The 24,708-nt window shown below is 35.4% G+C and overlaps 1 protein-coding gene across 1 annotated transcript in view; it reads left to right on the top strand.

Moving 5' to 3' along the window:
• Positions 1 to 24,708, top strand: part of FAM83B (family with sequence similarity 83 member B) — an 87,437-nt gene that overhangs the window by 19,296 nt on the left and 43,433 nt on the right. The window contains exon 2 of the mRNA XM_027057553.2: positions 248 to 769. Within this exon, the coding sequence (XP_026913354.1) occupies positions 326 to 769 (444 nt within the window). The 5' untranslated portion in view covers positions 248 to 325. The remainder of the gene's footprint in view (positions 1 to 247; positions 770 to 24,708) is intronic.

Below are 24,708 nucleotides of genomic sequence, written 5' to 3'. Positions count from 1 at the left end.
AATGAATAAATGTTAATAAATAAATAAATAAATAAATAAATAGATAAATAGATAAATGGAAATCTGTTTAGCTCATTTGTAATACATCTGTGAATTATGGTGCAATTAATGCCACTTTGGTCGTGACATGTATGTCCTATTGAGCTACTGGTAGTGGAAATGAGTAAATGTAAAAATAATGATTGATGTGGGTCATAAAACATTTCGTTACAGAATTCTAACTGATCTTCATTTCTTTCTTTTTAAGCACCCACATACCTCTCGTCACTGCACAAATGGACATTTGAAAGTGTTTGAAAGTGCTGGTTGTCAAACGCTCGCGAGCATGGAAACCTCGTCAATGTTGTCCTCACTGAATGATGAGTGTAAATCAGACAATTACATTGAGCCTCACTACAAGGAATGGTATCGAGTAGCCATTGATGCACTGATCGAACATGGGTTAGAAGCATACCAAGAATTTCTTGCCAAGGAACGAGTATCAGACTTTCTAGCTGAAGAAGAAATTAATTACATTTTGAAAAATGTCCAGAAAGTTGCACAAAGTACAGCATATGGTACTGATAACTCCTATGATGATACCTCATCTTCAGGGACTTACTGGCCCATTGAGTCTGACGTGGAAGCTCCAAATCTTGACTTAGGCTGGCCGTATGTGATGCCCGGACTCTTAGGTGGTACCCATATAGACCTCCTCTTTCATCCACCAAGAGCACACTTACTTACAATTAAGGAAACTATTCGGAAGATGATAAAAGAAGCAAGAAAGGTAATCTTTTCCGTTTCTAAATGAAATTGTTTTTTAGTGAAACTTTTTTAAATTGAAGTATAGTTGACTTACAATGTTACATTGTTTCAGGTGTGCAACATAGTGATTCACCAAGTCTATACATTATGTGGTGATCACCACTAGTGCAGTTACCATCTGTCACCATACAACACTATTAAAATACCATTGACTGCTTTCCTATGTTGTACCTTTCATCCCTGTGACTTACTCATTCCACTCTAAATGAAAAATATGAAACGTGGAAAAGCATCAAAGTAGTATAACAAATATGTATGTTAAAGGAATCTCTATACGTCTGGACCATGCCTGTTATTCTCAGGAAATATACCTGTGAATACAAATACATGGGAGGATTGTACTTCCCATATCTTGTGTATATTTAACAGAGTGGTGTTAGGATCCTGTTCTAGGTGCAGATTTCCTTCTCTTCGTACTGTACATCCACCTTCTTCTGCCCGCGTGGACTGGGAATGGGATGGGACACATTGAGTTCAAGGCACTTCGATTTTCCTTAATGTGTTTTTCGTAAATCAGTTGAAATTTGTTTTGTACTCAAAAGGACTGAGCCCAATTCTTGCTGTAGATATAGTTTATACTCTTAAATAAACCATAGATGTACTTATTTATTACCTCACTTTTGTGGAAACAGTATGAAGTCAGGCGTGATAATGTAAAATTCTGAAGTTAGATCCTGAGGTGCTTCGCATTTTAGGGCCTCTGTGCTCTTTATTAAATATTTATATTGGCTTATAAATCTCAGAAATTCTATTTCAGAGCTTGAATTAAACTGTAGACATTCTCTTTTAATCAATCAAATAAAAGTTACTGAGTATTTTCTAGGTACTCAGTACAATCAGAGAAAATTTTGAGATTATAACAAAATTTCCTAAGCTGTTCATTTAACTCAGCCTAGAGTTTTGAAATGAATGGATAAAGAATTAATATTTTTTGCTATAAAGTGTCTATTTCTTATTTACTGATACCATGTAACATAGAAATGTGACCTAAAAGGAACCCGAGGATCCACACATACATGGCATGGCTTTATTTCATGTCAACAAGACCTAGAAATGCTTCAAAAGCTTGCTTTTATGAAGTACAGAAATAGAAGACCCTTGAAATCCACAGTGACATTGTAGTTTGCAAGACAGGCAACTAAAAGCCTCGCAATCATGTCAGGGAGACATGATGTTCTGAGGCTAATGTCAAATGTAGGCTTTGCAAAGTAAGGAGATTTTTTTTCACCCCCAAACCTTTTGAATTCAAACAATCTGACTTTTAGCCATGAACTTAGCAGTATTACATTAAAGAAAGTACTAATCTATCCCATTTGCTAAAAATTAGCTACAAAATCAGGTATGTGGTAGGGGTCCAAATTTATTGAATGAATTGGACTGTGAGTTCAATTTACTATGGGTGAGTATTTTTAAAACTGTACTATCCTATGCTCTGTGGACACATTATACAATTGTGTTTTGTAAAACAGCAGAAGGAAAGTCAAGAATATAGATGAATCCTTATAAAGGTAAAATAACAAATATCTTGTACTATAGCATTTGCTAATTTCTGTTTAGGGAGACAGTGTATTTTTGAACTATAATAATAATTGAAAATTGATACATCAGTGAAGATTAATATTATTACAGTAAACTTAGTAGTTATGAATTCATCAGCCTACACCACAGCTGGTTTCCTTTGGAGCATTGCATTTCTCTGATGCAAATGAGTCAGGAGATACCATGAGTTTTTTGCTTAGCATTCATTGGAAACTGAACGTAGTCATGACTGTTGTATTTTTCTTTCTAATGTGACAGCTATTTATTTAGTGAGCCTCTAAAAGTAATATCCTCTGCTTGCTCATTGTCTGCTGGGAATTCCCACTTGCAATGGCAAGATGAGGATCTTGAAGTCCATACTGTAAAACAGTGATCTAATATTCTGCTTCTCTTCCACAAAGTCAAAATGTCATGATATAAGAAAGAATTGTTCCTGTATTTGATTTTGTGTATACATATCCAAGCTAAATTCAAAGAGAATTATTTAAACCTTGTAAATTGAGTATATAGCAATTGAATATAAATCATACCAGATAACTTAGAGTTTTGTTTTGTGTTATTTTGTTTTCCACAAGCATTGGAGAAAATTTTAATTTCAACTCAGATGCATTAAATATCGAGGTCAAGTGGTCTATGTATGTATGTAATGTATATTTCTCCAGTCTTTTGGAAATATCTTCATGTGCCACAATGTCTATTTAAGGATTTTTGAAGTACTCCAGAAAAGAGTTATTGACCCCATTTTTACAAAATGTTACACTGTTTAGCCCATACCAGACAAGGTCTTGTGAAAAAATTGTTAAATAAGAACAAATATTATTTTAAAGTGAAAGCTTATCAGAACACATTGCTTTGTAGATTAATCATGGTTTTTATGGCTTTTATGACTATCATTTACTCAGCAGATATAAGTTAGTTTCTTATAATTTCAGAATGAATGGGAGCTCTTTAGATTTCAGGATCAACTTCGTGTTTTCAAACTGTTTTCAGAAGATATATTCTCTTTATTCGATAACTCTCAATGAATTGTCATGGCATTATGAAGAGGATTTTTTTTTCATTAAATGTTTGAGTAATGTATATTTTGATGAATAGAACAAATTTTCTTGCCTTCACATTTCTCAGGCAGATTCTTTAGGGTAGTCAACATTATACAACTGTTGAGATATGAGGCCAAACAAGTAGGGTTAGGAACCAGCAAAGCAGAACCAACGAAGTGATCTCAGAGAAGAATTTCAGTCCATTTTCAGTGTTGTTTGCAGTTGACATAAGGTATTATGAAAATAAAGGTCATATTATGGGACAATCTTAAAATAATGGAAAGAATCCAAAAGCATTTTTCTTAGAGGTCCAAGCATTAGAAGTGTGACCACCAAATTAACTTTCTAGTCCCTTGAGAATGGAAATAAAAATGATAGCATATCATATCCATCTTTACTGGAAGTATCTTGTTTTTAAACTTCACTAATTTATGTGTTCTTGTTTCTATCTAAAGTAACACAGACTCTGAATCATTCTACTTTGATAAGCAGAATATACTCTTTATACTATTTTAAAAATCCATAGATTTGTTTTTATTCATTTTATTTTTGCCAGTTGTCACTTAGAAGTTGTAAAGAGGTTTTTTTGTTTTGTTTTCTTGTTTTTTTTCCTTTTGTTTGTTTTTTTCTTTGCTTATTTTCTTATTAGAGAATCTTCCTCTGGGAAAATCTAGTTATAGGTAACTTCTTACTTGTGCCCTAAGGGGGCCATATTTTCATTTACTGGCTCTTTTCTCTAACTCCTTCTTAGGTTTCCCTGTGCGCTTGCCATAATTACATTTGGGTCGACTTTATACAGTCTGATAGCGTCTAGCAAGACTTTTCCCAGGTAATTACTTGTCTCTCAAGAGGTGTTCCCAAGATGATATATGTGTGTATTCCTAATTACTGTGAACACCTCTTATGAAAGCATCCTTTCTAATTACTTTAAAAAGCTATCTTTCATTAAAGTCATTTTTCTTCTAGCCAACCCAGTGGTGGATATTCATAAAGTTATAATTCCTGATATGTGAATGCTTAACCAGAATGCTGTTTGCATCTGTTTTCTTATTCTAGGCTAGCTTCTTCTGTGACGTGTGAATCTTACTCTTGTGAAATAGGGACTCAGGAAGACACGTAAGCAAGAGTCTAGTGAGAATTAGGGCAGAGTAGTACCTGAGGTGTTCTGTACTGCCTGTCTTAAGTCTTGGTTCCTTCCTGACTCACTGTTGTTGGGTGTGGCTGTTATGGCCTGGGGAGCTATTAGTAATGCCTAGAAACTTTAACCACCAATTGGCCCATGGCCACAAATGGAAAGGTGAACAGAGGATGGGGCTTTTCCTGGGATTTGCCTGGCATTATAAAAGCAGTACTAGACTAGAGGCTCTTTTATCAGGGGTCTACCACTAACTAGTTAGAGATTGAACAAGTCATTGTAACTTCATTTATTTAGTGAAAGACATGAAGCAAAGCCTTTTAGTGTTTTGTCGTTGTTTATTTAAATTCAAGTTAGTTAGCATACAGTAGTACTGGTTTCAGGAATCGAATTGCGTGATTCATCACTTACATGTAACATCCAGTGCTCATCCCAACAAGTGCCCTTGTTAATGTCCATCACCCATTTAGCCCATCCCCGTACCTCCCCTCCTGCAACCCTCCCTCTGTTCTCTGTATTCAACAGTCTCTTATGGTTTGCCACTCCTCTGTTTTTATCTTATTTTACTTTTCTTTAACTTCCCCTATATTCATATGTTTTGTTTCTTAAATTCCACCTATGAGTGAAATCACATATTTGTCTTTTTCTGACTTATTTCACTTAGCATAAAACACTAGTTCCATCCACAATTTTGCAAATGGTAAGATTTCATTCTAATATTCTTGTCCACATCTCTGATAGCGCTTACCAATTCAAGAGTATTTCAATATGTTATACTCCTTGCTGAATTAGTTCATTATATGAATAATTTTAATTGTGTCATAGTGTGTCACTTCCATCTTTATGACTTTGTGATCATATCCTGCCCAGCTGAGTGATATGGATCTATTTATCAATGCCTTTATTAGGCTAGGATCATCACTCTCCTAATGTTCCCAATTTTTTTTTAAGACTTTCCTCTTTGCCTTTCTTATTACAACTCTTACTGTGAATACTTTCATGCTTTGAATTTGAGTCAAAATTATTTCCAGGAAATGTGTTTTGCTTAGATTTAATGACATGTTTCGATCTTGTGACATTAATTTGAATACCTCTTCTCTAAATAAAATGCATTACATGTTTATATATGAATGATATATAATATATAATATAATATAACAATATAACATTGTATGTGTATGTATATGTGTATGTATGTGTGGGAGAGAGAGATATCTTGTTAAAATTGCACAGACCCTGCTATACTAACCATTGCTATCTCTGAATGGTAATACTCTTTAAGCTCCTGGAGCTATACAGGAAGAAAACAAACTCCCCATTCTTCTCATTTCATTCACTCACTCCCTTCTCTTACTATTAGTAATAGCTCTGATGATATTAAGTATACAATTTTTAAGACGGTTACTTATTTTTTTTTTAAGTTTTTTTTTTTTTTTTATTTTTGAGAGAGAGAGACAGAGCACAAGCAGGGGAGGGGCAGAGAGAGGGAGACACAGAATCTGAAGCAGGCTCCAGGCTCCACACTGTTAGCACAGAGCCTGATGCAGGGCTGGAACTCATGAGCCATGAGGTCATGGCCTGGGCCCAAGTCAGACGCTTAATCTACTGAGTGACCCAGGCGCTCCTTAACACAGTTACTTAAGGGAGAGGAGAGAGGAAAGAAGACACTATATAGGGACTCTGACCTTATTGTAAGATCAAGTTTCGGGCTTCCTCAGTTGACTTGGAAACTTTTATAGACATAAAGCTGCAGCTTCTCTCTCTCATTCTCTCTCTCTCTCTCTCTGTTTCATTCCCCCTCTTACTCTCTTTAAATTACCCAAATTCAAATAATTAAACTAAGTTGATTTTAATAAAATTTATTGTCAAGTTGGCTAACATACAGTGTATACAGTGTGCTCTTGGTTTTGAGGGTAGATTCCCATGTCTCATTGCTTACATACAACATGCAGTGCTCATCCCAACAGGTGCCCTCCTCAATGCCCATCACCCATTTTCCCCCGCCCCACCCCATCAACCCTCAGTTTGTTCTGTGTATTTAAGAGTCTCTTATGGTTTGCCTCCTTCCCTCTCTATAATTTTTTTTTCCCCTTCCTTTCCCCCATGGTCTTCTGTTAAGTTTCTCAAGTTCCACATATGAGTGAAAACATATGATGTCTTTCTCTGATTGACTTATTTCACTTAGCATAATACTCTCCAGTTCCATCCATGTTGCTAAAAATGGCAGGATTTCATTCATTCACATTGCCAAGTAGTATTCCATTGTATATATAAACCACATCTTCTTTATCCACTCATCAGATGGACATTTAGACTCTTTCCATAATTTGGCTGTTGTTGAAAGTGCTGCTGTAAACAGTGGGGGTACATGTGCCCCTATATATCAGCACTCCTGTATCCTTCGGATAAATTCATAGTAGTGCTATTTCTGGGTCATAGGGTAGTTCTATTTTTAATTTTTTGAGAAGTCTCCACACTGTTTTCCAGAGCGGCTGCACTAGTTTGCATTCCCACCAACAGTGCAAGAGGGTCCCCGTTTCTCCACATCCTCGCCAGCATCTGTTGTTTCCTGAGTTGTTAATTTTAGCCCTTCTGACGGGGGTGAGGTGGTGTCTCAGTATGGTTTTGATTTGTATTTCCCTGATGATGAGTGATGTTGAGCAATTTTTCTTGTGTCAGTTGGCCATCTTGATGTCTTCTTTGGAAAAGTGTCTATTCATGTCTTCTGCCCATTTCTTCACTGGATTATTTGATTTTGGGTGTTGGGTTTGGTCAGTTCTTTATAGATTTTGGGTACTAACCCTTTATCTGATGTCATTTGCAAATATCTTCTCTCATTCCATCAGTTGCCTTTTAGTTTTATTGATTGTTTCCTTTAAATAATGCTCTTCTTTAAGAGGTTCATGGAATGGTATGAAGACTCTGAATCTTGGAGTCAGTTAGGGCTGGTTTGAATCTCAACTCAAACAGCTGTTTGTATTAGGTATTATACTATAACCTCTCTAAATTTTATTTTTCCCATCTGTGAAAGGGAGATGCTTATACTCCCTAGGATCCTTGTGAGGATGGAATGAAGTAGTTGACATGTCTAACATGACACATACCACGCATGTAATACAGTGTGTGTGCTGTTGATTCCTCCTCGTTTTTCCATCACCTCCTCCTCCTCTTACTACATTATTCCAGGCCTTTATTAAAAAAAAATATTTTATATACATATATATAATATATAATATATAATGTATAATGTATAATATATAATATATATATTTTATATACTATATACTATATAGTATAATATATATTATATATGTAATATATATGTAATATATATTTTATATATTATATATATTATAATATATTTTATATATGTAATATATATTATATATTATATAATATATTTACATATATTTTATTTATATTTATTTATTTTATTTATATATTATATACTATGCATATAATATGTGTATATTTTTATAATTTTTAAATGATATACATATATAATATATTTTATATGTTTATATGTTATACATATATATTTTACATATATTGTATGTATATAGTATATTATATATATATATTATACATATAATATATATAATCAGTCTGTTTTTTTGTATCATTGTGATTTGGCATTTGTTTTTTAAAAGTGAGAGCAACATTTGACCAAGTTTGATATCCAATGAGATAGTGTGTTACTAGGAATGCCAGCTAGGATTATTAACTCTTCATGAAAAGGTTATTCCTAAAAAGACTTAAACCCATCTCTGAGGTATTAAAATGATTATAATGATTATAATGATTATGTGTACCACATCAGCTGTAGAGCAATACAACATTTTCCCAATGTTTGCTTAATATTGATTAAGAGGCAATATTGACTCAATGTAAATATATTTGAAAATAAGACATATACAAAGCCAGCTTCAGAATGTGCAAAGAAGGTATCCTTTTTTTATAGAAAGTTGTTGAAGAAAAAATTCTAAATTATCCTTTCTCACCTAAAATCTGAAACCTTGAAAAGAGATAGTGCTTTGGTGAAAACCTAAGGAGGGGGGGTGAGAGGGGGACATATTACTATAGATCAAGGGGAAAAAAATCATTCCATTTTTATCTAGAATTTTAAAGTGATAATTTTATTAGATTTTTTTTTTTTTTTAAGAGAGAGAGTGGGAGCGAGGGGGGAGGGGAAGAGAGAGTCTTCAGTAGGCTCTACTCCCAACACCTAGCTGGGTGCAGGGCTCCACGCAAGGCTCAATCTCACGACCATTAGATTATGACCTGGCTGAAATTGAGTCAGATGCTTAGCTGACTGAGCCATTCAGGTACCCCAATTTTATTAGATTTTTAAAGAAAGGCATTATACAGGGGTTTCATATTTATGAACAAGAACAAGATTTTGTAACTTTTAAAGTTTATATTTATTATAGAACTGTCATTTGATGTCAAAGTTGGTTTAAGTAACTGAGTTCATGAGATAGTATCACTTGCTGAATATTTCTGATATAATTCAAAATTGATAAGGAATATTATTTAAGGCTTACCATAATTAGTCTTTTTAGATGTTTTATCAGACACTGTGTTATCAGGTGAAATCTAAAGATCACCATGATTTTTTAACAGATTTTCATTTGAAAATTGGCAACTTAAGAAAGAACTTAGCTTTTAATAAGAAAAATTAGAAAAACTTAACAGGGGGTAATAAATTTATCAGAAACTCTGTCTTGATATATTAACGTATTATCTCCATTAATATTTGGAAGGGAACAATATAAAATTTGACTTATTTCAAAGTGCATTTGACTTCTCTGATTAGGGGAAAAAATAAGTTTATATTTTAGAGAGAGAGTGAGAGTGAGGGTGAGCATGAGCAGGGGGGGAGCAGAGAGAGAGAGGGAGATAGAGAATCCCAAGCAGGCTCTGCACTGTCACCATAGAGCCCAATGAAGGGCTTGAACTCAGGAACCCTGAGATCGTGACCTGAGCTGAAACCAAGAGTCCGATGCTTAACCAACTGAGCCACCCAGGTGCCCCATGGGGAAATATTTTTAAGACTGTTTTCTGTACTCAATTATTGCCCTTTGGTGCTCTGTTTTTGTTTGTTTGCTTGTTTGGGGCTTTTTTGTTTGTTTGCTGGTTGTTTTCCCCTTCAAAGTAATCCATGAGAAAGTTCCTGTACGGATTGCATGTGGTATGTACAATCTGTATTGAACTTTGAAGTACAATTATTAACATTTGGTTCTGTGTATTCTGGGATCTCTGAAGTAGATGCTTATTTTTTATGATCAGTTCTGTTTAGTCATTTTCCTTCCTATCACAGGATTAAAATAAAAACCAAATACTTATGTAGTTACTGAAACGTGTAATATTTTCCTGACAACACACTTTTAGTAGTTTGTTGGAGTGGCTAAGCTAATGGTCACCATAACACATTATGTCCCTAAGATACCAGGTTTTCTAATGTTTGAATAACACCTAAATTCCAAAAGGATAGAATTGTAGAATCTTACAAACTCAGATCCCTTTAGAACCAAGCTAGAAATGTAATGAGTGAAGTGTTGCTCATGGCTAAATGAGATAAACCTGGGACCTGAAGTGCACATTGAGGCATCTTATCAAAAGTTAACTTTCATAAGAATAAGAGGATATAACTGTCCTTTACTTATCTGTCCTTCTAATGAAATGTAAAATGTAATGGGGGTTTCCTGCAGGAGCCTTTGAGATGGTAAGGGCTGTAACACCATATTAACATTTTGTACGTAAAGGATTCTGCCTGCTTTTTTATAGTTGCCACAGATTCATCATATAGTGTATACCTTTATATTAATTATTCTTTTTTTAAATTAGTTACTCTTCAAATTATCTCAAAAGAAATTGTTGGCTTTTATCATCAGGACTGAAACAAGGATCTGATTTTGAGTAATGGATTTATGTTATGTAATCTAGTAACAGTAATAGCTACTATTTATTGAGCACTTACGTGTCAGGCACTGTGTTAAGCACTTTACATGCATTACCTTAAATTGATCTTCACAACCACCCTGTGAATTATGTACTTTTTATCATCTATATTTTACTGATGGATAATCTGCTTTTTTGTGAGAGGTATAACTCTAGAGAGTGGTAGTGATCCAAAGTGATCATAATTGGAAAGTAGTGGTGACAGGCCATTTCTAAATGGAGGTACCGGAAGATATGATTGAGAGGGTCTAGGATTAAGACCAATTGGTGGAGATGTGGAAGCACTGGTTTCTAAATGAACCACATACAAAAGCCTTTCTGGGATTGCTATTAGAAGTCAAAATAACGTACCTGCCACTGACAGAAGGTTATGATAGCTTGAAGAGATGTAGCACCTAGAATGCAGACTCCATCAGGAGGCACGAAAAAGAAATGGGTTCTCTTGAGTTCAAATGCAGGGGAAATCTGAAGAAGTGAGAAAAGGGCAGTATGATAATGAAGTTGTCCTTTGGCCCCTTCAGGCTTCAACTATAAGGGGTCAGTCTTTGGCCAACCTTATAGGTAAAAAATATGGCAGGATGTTCATTCATTCAAGCAAACATTTAATGCCTACTGCATGTCAGGTACTGTTCTAAATTCTATGGGTACATACATACGAGTGTAAAGTACATTAGAAATCCTGCCTTTGAATGGAGCTTACATACAAATGAGGTAGATAATAAGCATAAGAAATGAGGAGTGCTATGAAGAAAAAGAAAACAAAACACAAATATGGTTGGGTAAGAAGGATTTAGAGTGGTGGTGGCTGTTTTTCTGCATTTTAAATAGGGTGTTCAGAGTAGGCCTCATCAAAAAGTGACTTTTGAGGAAAGAGAAAATGAGCCATCCATCTATTTAGGGCAGAGCAGGCTAGATACAGGGTAAGCTATAGGCCAGGAACATGGCTTCCTATTTGTTAGAGGATGCCAGTAAAGGTGCCAACTGCTGGACCCAAGAAAACAAAGGGGAGATGAGTAGGTGAGTAGGTGAGTTTAGAGAAGTAACATGGAGGTACTCATGAGACATTATGAGGATCTTGGTTTATGCTTTATGTAAAATGGGGAACCACTGGAGAATTTTGAGCAAAAGAGACACAGTCGTTTTCAAAAATGCTCTATTTTAAAGAATACATCTGGCTGCATTAGTGAAAGTTGACTATAGGGCTTAAGAATAAGTATATCAGAGGCTTTTAAAATAATTCAACTGTGAGATGATATCTTAGTTGGTCAGATGGCAGCCGTGATGGTTAGATTTTTGGATATATTTTAAAGACAGGGGTGTGAAATAAGTTAAAGAATACAAAATTACTCCAAAGTTTTTGGCCTGAGCAATTAGAATGATGGCATCGTTATTTGAAGTCAGTGTAACTCATCAGAGAGTTGGAATCAGGAAGCAAAGAGACCAAGTTACAGAGGCCTCAAAGTTACTGTTTTCACCACTTTCCCAGGATGGTTAACAAGTAACCTCACCACCAAGACCTACAGACATCTCTGAGTGGAGATTCAGGTTCACATTTGAATCTAAGCACAGAGAGACTGGACTTGGAGATCAGTCCTGATCCAGAGGGCACAGTTGAGGGATGGAAAGTAACTTAGATAAGATTAGGATACAAAGAAGTAGATAAATAAGGAGCAAGAGATAAGACTGGCTGGCTCCTGACCCTGACCTGGGAAAGCAGGAGCTTATATAACCTGCTGAGAAGTGGAACCTCCCAAAGGCAATGGTTTAGCCACTCTCTTATACTGGGTCAGGTGAGCGAAAGGGAGAGTTGCTAGGAAGATGTCCCTTGCGAAGTCACTTTTTTCATTGGTTGTTTAGGTGAATAAATTTGGCATTTTCAGACAGTAGGGAGTGTGGGGCCAGTAGAGTAGGTTTGAAAAAAGGAAGTCAGGGGTTGGTGGGAGAGGTCCATTGACCTCAAATTGTGGAGATCTTTCAAACCAGTTCAGTGGATTTGCTGGTAGGAAGTCATGAAATGTTTTTGAGTAAGTCAGTGATGCCAGGAAACCTGGCCTTGGACATCATAACATTTAGTTGGTTAGTTAAAACAAAGGGGAAAATATAAAACAGCTTGTAATATATGCTGGGATAATGTTCACCAACAGGCTAACAATAACTTGAGGCAGACTAAAATTCAACATAAAACAAGATGTCTTTCTGAAGTGAAAATATATGTACTGTTCTCTTCTAGAATAGAAAAATAGAACTACTTAATTCTGTATCTATAGGAAGGTGATTTTGAAGTGTCTTTTTTAAAAAAAAATTTTCAATGTTTTATTTATTTTTGAGACCGAGAGAGACAGAGCATGAACAGGGGAGGGGCAGAGAAAGAGGGAGGCACAAAATCCGAAGCAGGCTTCAGGCTCTGAGCTGTCAGCACAGAGCCTGACGCGGGGCTCGAACTCATGAATCGTGAGATCATGACCTGAGCCGAAGTCGGACGCTTAGCCGACTGAGCCACCCAGGTGCCCCAAAGTGTCTTAAAGCTACTATTTAAATGTCTTAATTACAGATTTTAAGTCAAAATGTATTTTTGACAAAAACTTTACCTGGGGGTGCCTGGGGGCTCAGAGAGTTAAGTGTCAGACTTCAGGTCATGATCTTGTGGTTTGTGGTTTGAGCCCCAAGTTCTATGCTGCCAGCTTGAAGCCTGGAGCCTGTTTTGGATTCTGTGTGTCTCCCTCCCTCTCTGCCCCTCCCCCACTCACACTCTGTCTCTCTCTCTCAAAAATAAATAAAACGTTAAATTTAAATTTTTTTTTAATTCAAAAAGTTTACTGTATATGCATAATTTAAATCTGTACGTACCTATTGAATCCCTGCTATATGTAAGACACTGTTATGTCATATAAATGGAAAAGGAAACACTTCAAGTGGTTTATAGTATTAATATTTGGAAGCTGTGCTAACAGATTCATAGAGATATATTGATAAGATGCTGTAGGTGTATGAACATTATGTGAGTGACCTATGTATTATAAAGGATCTGAATTTTTTCCCCCACCTTTTTACTTTTAGGTATTAGCAGATTATGGAGGCATTTCCTAAAGTTTCAAAGCAGAAAAATTTTGATATAAATAAAATACCTTCAAAATATTTATTGGCAAACACAGCTTACTAGATCAATAAATGTATTTAAAAATGGTATATTTTTTCTTATTATCAGAGTACAGGTATTCCTTATAGAAAACATAGAAGAATACAGGAAATAGTTAAGGAAATAAAATTTAGAAATGTTCTTCTCTGTAAGGTAAATAGATGGATAGAGAAATCCATGGGCACACAGGTGTGTGTGTGTGTGTGTGTGTGTGTGTGTGTGTGTGTGCGCGCGCGCGCGTGTGTGCATTTTAATGCTTATATAGATCTCTGAAATAGAATGTTTATAGGTAACATACTTGAAATCATGCTTGAAATTATGTATAAAAATTTGCCTCCTATTTTTTTTCACTTAGGATTTTTACCATAATAAAATAATTGATTTCCTGTACTGATAAGCAATGGCTTAAGAAAACAGCAACACTGGGAGTTGCCTGCCCTGGATGCAGGTAATAAGGAAGTTCATTATCTCCAGGGAATTTAAAAACAGGATTCACTGAAAGTCTGCTTTTTATGACATGCTGGCAATTGTAAACAGTTCCAGTGATAACATACTGCTCCTCATCAGAGCAGACCTTGCTGCAGGGAGACCAGATCCCCGCTACCCCCACCCACCCTCACCCCTTCTACCATTCCTTGATACACCAGTCCTGACATGATGAGAGTCTCATGGTAATATTCCTTTAGGAAAGAACAAAGCTTCATAACTGTTTCTGTCTAATCATTAGACACTCAATAATTAGTTGATTCGTGAAGCTTTAAAAGCAGAAAACATCAGTAACTATACATTTTCTTTCACAAACCAGAACTTTCCTTTGGTCTGTATTAATTTCTTACTAATAATCACCTTTCAATTTACCCCTTAAGAATTCAAACAACTATTTTAAACAAGTGAATAAATGTGAAAAGCAAATGTGATATTTAGCCATTTGGTTAAATATCAATCCAGTAGGGGCTACCGGAAAATCCATAATCATGGGGGGGAAAAAAGCATTGTCTGTGTCGTAGTAGTCATATTGAAGCCTGCTGAAATTCTAGAACAGTTTTTGAAAAAAAAAATAAAAAGAGAACTGGGGTTTGTGGCTATGTACTCTTTTTGACAAATGGGCAGTTGGAAATTAAGAAAGTCTTAAAGTCCACAGTCACCCAACCGATTGGTAACTATTTGGGTAGATGGTATTCAGCTTCTAGATTTCCATTACCAGACTTTTATTTTGTTGCTTCTCTGCTGGGGAGGAGAACTAAATTTCTTCACCACATTAATGACATCTAATGTTTATTGAGTGGTATGTGCCAGGCAGTGTTATAGGCTCTTTGTATGTATTAACATATTTCCAATAGCTCCTTTCAGGGGTGAGGAACAAAGAGGTTAAATAATTTACACTAGGATTTAGAAGTAGGAAATGGCAATGCTGATATTTGAGCCCAGGCAGGGGGCCCAGGCAGGGCTCAAATTACCTCTAATAGACTCATCAGTATTACCTCTAGAAGACTATTTCATGTTGCTATCATGCAAACCAACTGAATATGCAACCACACTTGTGCAGGTACTGTTACAGTTGATCCCTGATGATCTACCAGATAGAGTCCAACTCAATAAGCATGGCATATATGAGACTTTTTATATATGAAAGAGACTCTTCATGAGTCCTTTGTGCTTTATCTCCTTCCTCCTTCCATTAGTCACGTTAAACTCTGGTGTTATTAAAAAAATATTTATTTTTATTTATTTTTTTACATTTTATTTATTTTTGATAGAGAGACAGAGCACTAGTGGGGGAAGGGCAGAGAGAGACAACGGAGACACAGAATCTGAAGCAGGTCCAGGCTCCAAGCTGTCAGCACAGAGCCCGATGCGGGGCTTGAACTCACAAACCGCGAGATCATGACCTGAGCCGAAGTCGGATGCTCAACCGACTGAGCCACCCGGTCGCCCCTAAAAAAATTTTTTTTTAATGTTTATTTATTTTGAGAGAGAGAGAGAGAGAGTGAGCAGGGAAGGGGCAGAGAAAGAGGGAGACATTATCCCAAGCAGTCTCTGCACCATCAAGCCCGATGAGGGGCTCGAACTCATGAACTGTGAGATCATGACCTGGGCTGAAATCAAGAGTTGGGCACTTAACTGACTGAACCACCCAGGTGCCACAAACTCTGGTGTTATTGAATTGCCATTTTCTGGTCTTTCCATGGTAGCTTATTCCTTCTTAATTTTGTAATGATTATTCCCCTATTTGGAGCCCCCTTTTCTGTAGTTTTTTTTTTTCTTTTTGCCTCCTATTCAATTTTTAAAAATCCATGTTAATTTTTACTTATTTGAGCCCTGATCATTTCTCTTGCCAGACTTTGATTAGTCACCTCCTGTGATATTGTCACCTTTGTAATTGTCCTTTGATTTTAGATGAGATATAGTCTCCATTCTGTCATAGGGCTTGGGATTCTCATTCTTTTCTTTCTCCTTTTTTTAAACTAGTTTTCTTTTTAAGATTAGATTCATTTTTTAATTGAAATTTAATTAGCATACAGTGTTATTAGTTTCAAGAGTATAGCATATTGATTCAGTAGTTCTATGTTGCACAATAGCGTAAGTGTAGTCACCATCTGTCACAATACAGCATTACTTTTTTTTAATTGATTTGTAATAATTTTTTTTTCTTTTTTGGATATGAATTCTTGTTATATACATGCATTGCAAATATCTTCTTTGGTTTACTTTTTTACCCTGGTAATGATATTTTTTTGATAAACGAAAGTTCTTAATTTTAATGTAGCCTAATTTGTTAATCTTTTAAGATTAGCTATTTTGGTGTTTCTTGGGGGAAATATTTGCCTACCCTAAGATTTGTTGGCTGTTAGAAGTTTTATCTTTTATATTTGGGTGTACAGATCCTTCTAGCGTTGATTTATGTGTATGATATGAGGTTGGAGTCCAAGTTAATGTTTGTATGAAGATCTAGTTGACGCTGCAACTTTAATTGACAAATCATCCCTTCCATGTTTTACTGCAATGTCATTATTGCTATAAATCAAGTAACCACTTATACACTGGTATATTTCTGGGCTCTGCTCTGTTGATCTACTTTCTCTCCTTGTGCCAAGACCACAGTATTTTAGTTATTACCATACCTTTATAGCAAACACCTCTGTGTAGTAGTGTAAGTCCTCTGGTTTTGTTTTTCTTTATTACTGCCCTTGCTATTCTAAATCCTCTGTTCTTCTGTAGGAATTTAAAAACCATCTTGTCAATTAAAAAAAATCTAAGATTTGCATTGACATTACATAGAACAGTTTGAACAGATTTGGGCTTTACAATATTGAATCTTCCTATCCATGAACAAGGTATGTTCTTCCATTTTTTTAGTTATTAGTTTCTCTCAGTGAGATTCTGTAGTTTTCTGTATATAACTCCCATGCATCATTTGTTTGTTTTTTTTGTGGGTTATTTAGTATTTTTCATCCTATTGGAAATGATACCTTAAAGTTTTTTGTTCTGGGACACGTGGGTGACTCTGTTGGTTGAGTGTCTGACTCTTGTTTTTAGCTTAGGTCATGATCCCAGGGTTGTGGGATCGAGCCCCGCATAGGCTCCACACTCAACATGGATTCTCTCTCTCTCTCTCTCTCTCTCCCTCCCTCTGTACCTTTCCCCCATTCATGCACTCATGCTCTGTTTCTCTCTCTAAAAATAATTGCTTTTGTTTTAATTTTTAATCTTCTTTGCTAATATATAGAAATACATTTTTTTTTTTTGTATTTTGACTTGAGTCCATTTATTTGATAAATTCACATAGTCATCTAGTAGATTGGAAATTTTGTAGATATGCTATCATATCTGTAAATAATGTTAGTTTTATTTTCTCATATAATTTTCATAGTTCTTGATTACCTTATTTTATTGCTATGTCTTCCATTACAATGTTAAATATAACATGAAATATGAATAGTACTTACTGTGGATTTTTTTTTTAAGTTTTATTTGAGGGAGGGAGAGAGAGAGAGAGAGGAGGGGCAGAAAGAGAGAGAGAGGGAGAGAGAGAATCTCAAGCATGCTCTGTACTGTCAGTGCAGAGCCCGTTGAGGGGCTCGAGCTCATGAACCATGAGATCATGACCTGAGCTGAAATCAAGAGTCTGGATGATTAACCAACTGAGGCACCCTAGGTGCCCCTTAACAGACTCATTTCAATTATAAAGTCAACTGACCTTTAATGTTATTTATTTAAAGATAATGTATTTTTCTGTGTCTGATTTTAAGATTTTCTTTTCCTCTCATTTTCAGTAGCTTTCATATGATGTAACTATATGAGTACTTATTTTTCAAATTTTTTCCCTCTTGGACATAGTAAAGCTTCTTTTTTTTTTTTTTAATGCTTTTATTTATTTTTGAGAGAGAGAGAGAGAGAGAGAGAGTACAAGCAGGGGAGGCACAGAGAGAGAAGGGACAGAGGATCTGAAGCAGGGTCTATGCAGAGACCCTACAGCAGAGAGCCCGATGCAGGGCTTGAACTCACAAACCATGAGATCATGACCTGAGCCAAAGTCAGACACTTAACTGACTGAGCCACCCAGGTGCCCCTGGACATATTAAAGCTTCTTAAGTCTTTATCTTAAAATATTCCTGCTCTTTTGGAAATATCTCAGCTAGCATCTCTTCAAATATTGCTTCTGTCTTACTCTATTTCTCCTCTTCTCTTAGGAATTCTAATTCGAAGTATAATATACATCTTTGTTTCTTTATTTAAAACATCCCATATAAATTTCATATTCATTTTTGTAATTTCTATAATTTTCTCTGCTTCATTCTGGTTAATTTCTGTATAGCTAGCTTTAAGTCACTAATCCTACATTTAAGTATAATTTACTCTTAAACTTGTCTGTTTAGTTCTTAAGTTTGGAATTGGTATTTTTCAGTCATATGATTCTTGAATGCCTAAATAAGTTATTTTAAAGTATGTTTATGATAATACTAATATCTGGATCACCTGCAGGTCTACTTCTACATTTATTTTTTTCTTGGTGTTTGGTCATTTGGTTCTGTCCTCTCACATGCTTGGGAGTTTTTGATTGAATGCTGGATATGTAGTATAAAAAATTGTAGAGATTATCTCCTTTACAGAGGATTTAGTTTTCTTTGGATTGATAGCTAGAGCAAGGTTAGATTCCCTTCTTCCAGCTAGGGCTTGAAATATAATGAGGCTGAGATCTAGTCTTGTAGAATAGTGATGTATCTTCAGTTTTCACTTACCTCTAGGATAATACTTCTGGGAGCCTCTTTCCTAGAAGAATCCAAACTCCAATGTGATATTCATAAAGTTTTTTAAGACTTCTCCCCCTCTTATCAGTTTCCCTTTGGTTTCTCATCCTTTTATTCAGTGAAAAATTTAAGATGTGGCAAATGTCTTAAGGGCAGTACCGTAAGGAATTTTGAGTTCAGTTTATTGTGATTCCCTTTGCTCCGTGATTAGAGGTTTGTCAAGTCCTTTTTACCTTTGTGGTACTGGACTCCAGTTTTGTTTGTTTGTGTGTTTTCTCTGTCCCCATGAGATTGCTGAAAGGTCTTCACCATAAATTACTGTTTGGCATCAGTGGCTTGCTCTGAATTGGCAAATATGAAAAAGTGTTAGATGAAAAACTGGAAGAAGAAATTTGTCTTACCTTGTTATTTCTCTTCCATCTATGATCTTGGCCCCACAAATCCTGGCTCCCTTATTATTTTTTCCCAGAGCTTATTATATCCAGTAGGAGAGTTGGTCCCATAAAACTACCATTGTCTTGTATTAGAGAAGTCCCTTTTATTATATTTTGAATGCATTAGTATGATTAAGTATCACAAAATCTGTATGTGAATATAAGAAAAAAATACACATAAAAGATATTAAAGGAGCTTAAAATAAAAACAAATGATAAGGTATCACTATTTGAATGTTTAGAAAAATATTTAAAATTTATATCTAGTACTAAACTACAGGTATTACTCATTCAGTTAAAGGCTAGTTTTATTTTACTCTTATTTTGAGCATTTCCAACATTTTTATGAAAGGAAACCATCCTGTATCTTATTTTTCCTTCTTATGCCTTACTTTTTCAACATTTTTCTGTGCAGTACAAGTCATGAAACTCATTATTCTAAGCATTTTCCCAATGAAATTCTGTCTGTATAACCTACAAATGATAAATTATTTTGTTTAAAATATTACTCAAAAACAGGGTGCCTGAGTAGCTCCGTCAGTTAAGTGTTCGACTTCACCTCAGGTCATGATCTTGTGGTTTGTGAGTTTGAGCCCCACGTCTGGCTCTGTGCTGACAGCTCAGAGCCTGGAGCCTGCTTCGGATTCTGTCTCCCTCTCTCTCTGCCCCTGCCCCACTCCCACTCTCACTCTGTCTCTCAAAAAATGAATAAATGTTAGGAAAAATAAAAAATAAAATAAAATAAAATAAAATACTGTTGAAAAATAATATACATGTGAGAATGTGTGCACATATATGCTATCTATGTAAGAATAGACATCCATGTGTACTTATGAAGGTATATGTACAGACTTCCAGTTTCCCATGTTTCAAATATTAGAGACCTGCAAGTCCTTGAAACACTTACAAATGTTTAACTGTTTGGGAAGTTTCATAGGATTTAAGTTCTCGTAGGTTTAAAGCCTTAAAAAAAATAACTCCATGTATCATAAATGTCATATACATATATAATTTAGTAATAAAGTTTATATATGTATAACTTTATATAAGTTTATATATAAGTTTATATATATCATATAAGTTTATATAAGTGTGTGTATATATATGTGTATATATATATACACACACACATATACGTGTTATATATATATATGACTTCTTTATTACATATATATATATATAAAACTATTTTAACTGTTGCAGTTAAGCTTATTTTTTAAACAAAAACATGTAGATGAAAACAAAGAACCTTGAATGAAACCAAAAACAAGAATTTTATAGCATTATGTTCTTCACAGTTGTATTCTAGGAAACATGAGTTTGGGAAAGTGCAATATTAATTTTTTTTCAAGTGTATGTTTATTTCCTCTTTTTTTTTCAAAAACATTTGCCACATTCAAACAGTAAATGTATTCATTGAGCCAAGTATACTAACCTTTTCTCTTTGGAAGTTATATTCCAAATAGTTTATTTCAGTTAACAGTCCAATTTAAAAAACCATGCGGCTCATTACTAAAATAAAAGATTGCCCTGTCAGCTGCCATTTCATGTTTTTGTACAAGTAGACCCATTCTGATTGAATCAGTGTGGCTTTTAGGATTTATTTACATAGTTTCACAGTAGCAAAATCCCTAGAGCTCAAAGTCACAGATTTCCCAGAACTTAGTTTCACATAAATGTGTACATACACACTGTTTTATTTTTAAAGGTAAGATCAAAGAAATTGAGAGGCCAAACAATTATTTAAAAATAATATTTCAGGAAATGTGCCCCAAAGAATGCACTCATGTGTTACTCACGTGAAATTCTCCCAACATCAGAAGTAAAAAAAAAGGTCCATTTTTCTCCTGGTTACTACTGAAGAAACTGCTACAGGTTGTTGTAATCTATGTAACAATATATTCAACTCATGTAGTCCTATTACTGAGAAGAAACTGTGATAGAACAACTTTTAAAAGCTACACGTTTATCCTGGGGCTTACCATTTAAAACTGGCCTGAACAACTTTGTTCTCGAATGCCAAGGGCTGCTTTGATAAAATCCCCACAGCTTCCTTCCCAATTGGGCATTTTCCAGGTGAATTCCTTTGCATTTTCAGCTTTTTCGCCTCAAATGCTACCCTCTCTTCTGATCTGTTTTCTTCAGAGGAAAAAGAAAAATCTGTGATCTTGACCCCCACCCCTGCAATTCTATTACTTTGATTTTTTGTTTGTTTGTTACTCTAGTTGATGTTAGATTAGTTTCAGGTGTACAACATGGTGATTCAATGACTTTATATGTTTTGCTCTGCTCGCCCCAAGTGAGTTCCCATCTGACACCATACAACACTGTTGTGGTATCATTGACTACATTCCCTATGCTGTGCCTTTTATTCCCGTGACTTGTTCATTCCATAACCGGAAACTGTATCTCACACCCGTTATACCCATTTTGCCAATTCTCCCACCCCAACCATCAGTTTGTTCTCTGTAGGTCTGATATAAGTCTGATTCTGCTTTGTGTCTATTTGTTTTGTTGCTTAGATTCCACATAAAGGTAACTTCATATGGTATTTGTCTTTCTCTAATTTATTTCACTGGACATAATATCCTCTAGGTGCATCCATGTTGTCACAAATGGCAACATCTCAATTTTTTCTGTGGGTCAGTAAATACCCCCCTTCTCTCTCCCTCTCTCTCTCTCTCTCTCTCTCTCTCTCTCTATATATATATATATAGATAGATATAGATATTATATATATATAATATCTTTAATTATAGATATTATATACAATTATTATATAACACATAATTTATATGTTCTATATATTCTATATAATAATATATATAGAATATGTATCTAATATATATATAGAATAACATAGAGTATATATAATATATATTTTATATATAATTATTATACATATAATATATAATAATTATACATATATAATAATTATATAACATATATATATATCATACCTCACATTTTCTTTATCCATTCACCTTATACGTGGCTATTGTAAATAATGCTGCCAAAAATATAGGGGTGCATATATCTTTTCAAATTAGTGTTGCCATTTTCTTTGGATAAACACCCAGTATTGGAATGATTGGATCATATGGTATTTCTATTTTTATTTTTTTGAGGAACCTCCATACTGTTTTCCACAGTGATAATACCGATTTACATTTCCACCAAGAGTACACGAAGGTTCCTTTTTCTCCACATCCTTGCCAACACTTGTTATTTCTTGTCTTTTTGATTCTAGCCATTCTAACAGATGTGAGGTGATATCTCATTGTGGTTTTGGTTTGCATTTCCTTGATGATGAGTGATATTGAACATCTTTTCATGTGTCACTTGGCTGTCTTTTTTTTAAATTTTTTAAAATATTTTTATTTATTTTTGAGAAGAGAGAGACAGAGCATGAGTGGGAGAGGGGTAGAGAGAGAAGGAGACACAGAATCCTAAGCAGGCTCCAGGCTCTGAGCTGTCAGCACAGAGCCCAACGCGGGGCTCGAACTCTCAAGCCGTCAGATCATCACTTGAGCTGAAGTCGGATGCTCAACCGACTGAGCCACCTAGGCGCCCATTTTTTGGGTGTTTTTTTTTTTTTTTTTGAAAAAAAAAAAAACAAAAACAAAACAAAACTTGCCTCCATCCTGCTATCTTCTACCATTTTTTATCTCTTACTTTTTAAGCATTATACTTCCTTAAGAAATAGTTTCCATCAAGTGTATTTCCTTATTTTTCTTTCCTCCCATTTCTGCAGTCTGGATTTCTGTTTCATTCTTCTCCAAACCTGGTGCCTTATATGTCACTGTTGTCCCCTGAGACACACTGGCAACCTTTTTTTTTTTTTTTTTTTTAACGTTTATTTATTTTTGAGACAGAGAGAGACAGAGCATGAACGGGGGAGGGTCAGAGAGAGGGAGACACAGAATCTGAAACAGGCTCCAGGCTCTGAGCTGTCTGCACAGAGCCCGACGCAGGGCTCAAACTCACGGACTGTGAGATCATAACCTGAGCCGAAGTCGGACACTTAACCGACTGAGCCACCCAGGCGCCCCTGGCAACCTTTTAATAACCCTCAGTTTCTTCTGTTTTACTGTCAGTAGTGTCCACTCTTAATTCTCTTGCCACCAGTTTCTGAGATAATTCTCTCTTCATTCTTTTCCGGTACTTCTAACCATTGTTTCTTAATGTTTCCTGGAAGTGAATGTTGAAGAGGTTTTTGTGCTCATGTCTCTCTCTGCATTTTATTCCTTAGTGCTGCTTTCAGCTTCCACACCTTCAGCCACCAGTGCTGTTTACAAGTCTGATGTGGCCTGTCTTCTGAACGCTGGCCTTTCATTCTAGCTGACAGTTCAGCATCTTTACCTCCTTGGCCCACGGAACTTTCACACTCAATGTGTCCACAATAGCAGCTAGAAGCTTCTGAGCGTCACTGTACTCTCCCTGCTATCTTCTCTCTGGGAAAGGTGTCATCGCGTTCTGACACCGAGGCCCAAATACTTTGGCATCACATTTCATTCATCTCTCTCTCATCTTACACCTCCAGTTCTGTGTAGAATGGACTTAGTGACTCCCTTGTGATGAAAAGAGCATAGCAGAAGTGATGGTTTGACCAGATTATAAGAGACATAATGCTTATTCCTTACTCTCTTTTAATTACTTTCTCTGGGGAAGCCAGCTTCTGTGACTTGAGGACACCATGGGGAAGCCCATGGGTGAGGAAATAAGACCTCATACCAACAGGCCTGTTTATAAATAAAGCCTCTTGGGAGCAAGATACTACTTCCCAGCCAATTCCAGATGACCACAACCTCGACTCTGAGTCAGAACTATCTAGTTACGCTTCTCTCAAATTTTTCTCTCACATAAAACGGTGCGATAATAAATGTTATTTTAAGCCACTGAATTTGGGGGGCAATTTGCTATGCAGGGATAGGTAACTAATACAGGAAGCCTGATCTCTACTGGTGAGATGAGATTCCTCTTTAGAATTCTCTTCATTTATACCACTGACATGTTCGTTGCCACTGTCTATTTGTATTGTAATTATTTGTCAATAAACTTTATACTTTGGTGTGTTAGGGCAAATTGCTTTACAAGTGTGAGCTGTCTAATAACTATGTGAATATAGGAGCCAAATTTCTTTATCACTTCAGTAACTTAACACTTTACGTCCTGGGAGATTCTAGATGTAAATGCTTACCATCACCTGGAAGTTCTTAAAAGATGGTCTCAGCATCTTAAGTTTTTTATATTTCCAGTTATGTTGTATGTCAACACCCATGAACCAATTAAAATGTTGTGATTCTAGTAAATCAAGTTACAAGTTACATAAAGAGCCAATTTCTAAATTAAATCTAAGATTGAATACTTGAACAAAGTGATATAGATGGGAAGTGATTCTTTTTTA

This window comes from Acinonyx jubatus, chromosome B2 (genome assembly GCF_027475565.1).
Source record: "Acinonyx jubatus isolate Ajub_Pintada_27869175 chromosome B2, VMU_Ajub_asm_v1.0, whole genome shotgun sequence".
Taxonomy (NCBI): domain Eukaryota; kingdom Metazoa; phylum Chordata; class Mammalia; order Carnivora; family Felidae; genus Acinonyx; species Acinonyx jubatus.
This window is presented reverse-complemented; position numbering and strand designations above follow the sequence as displayed.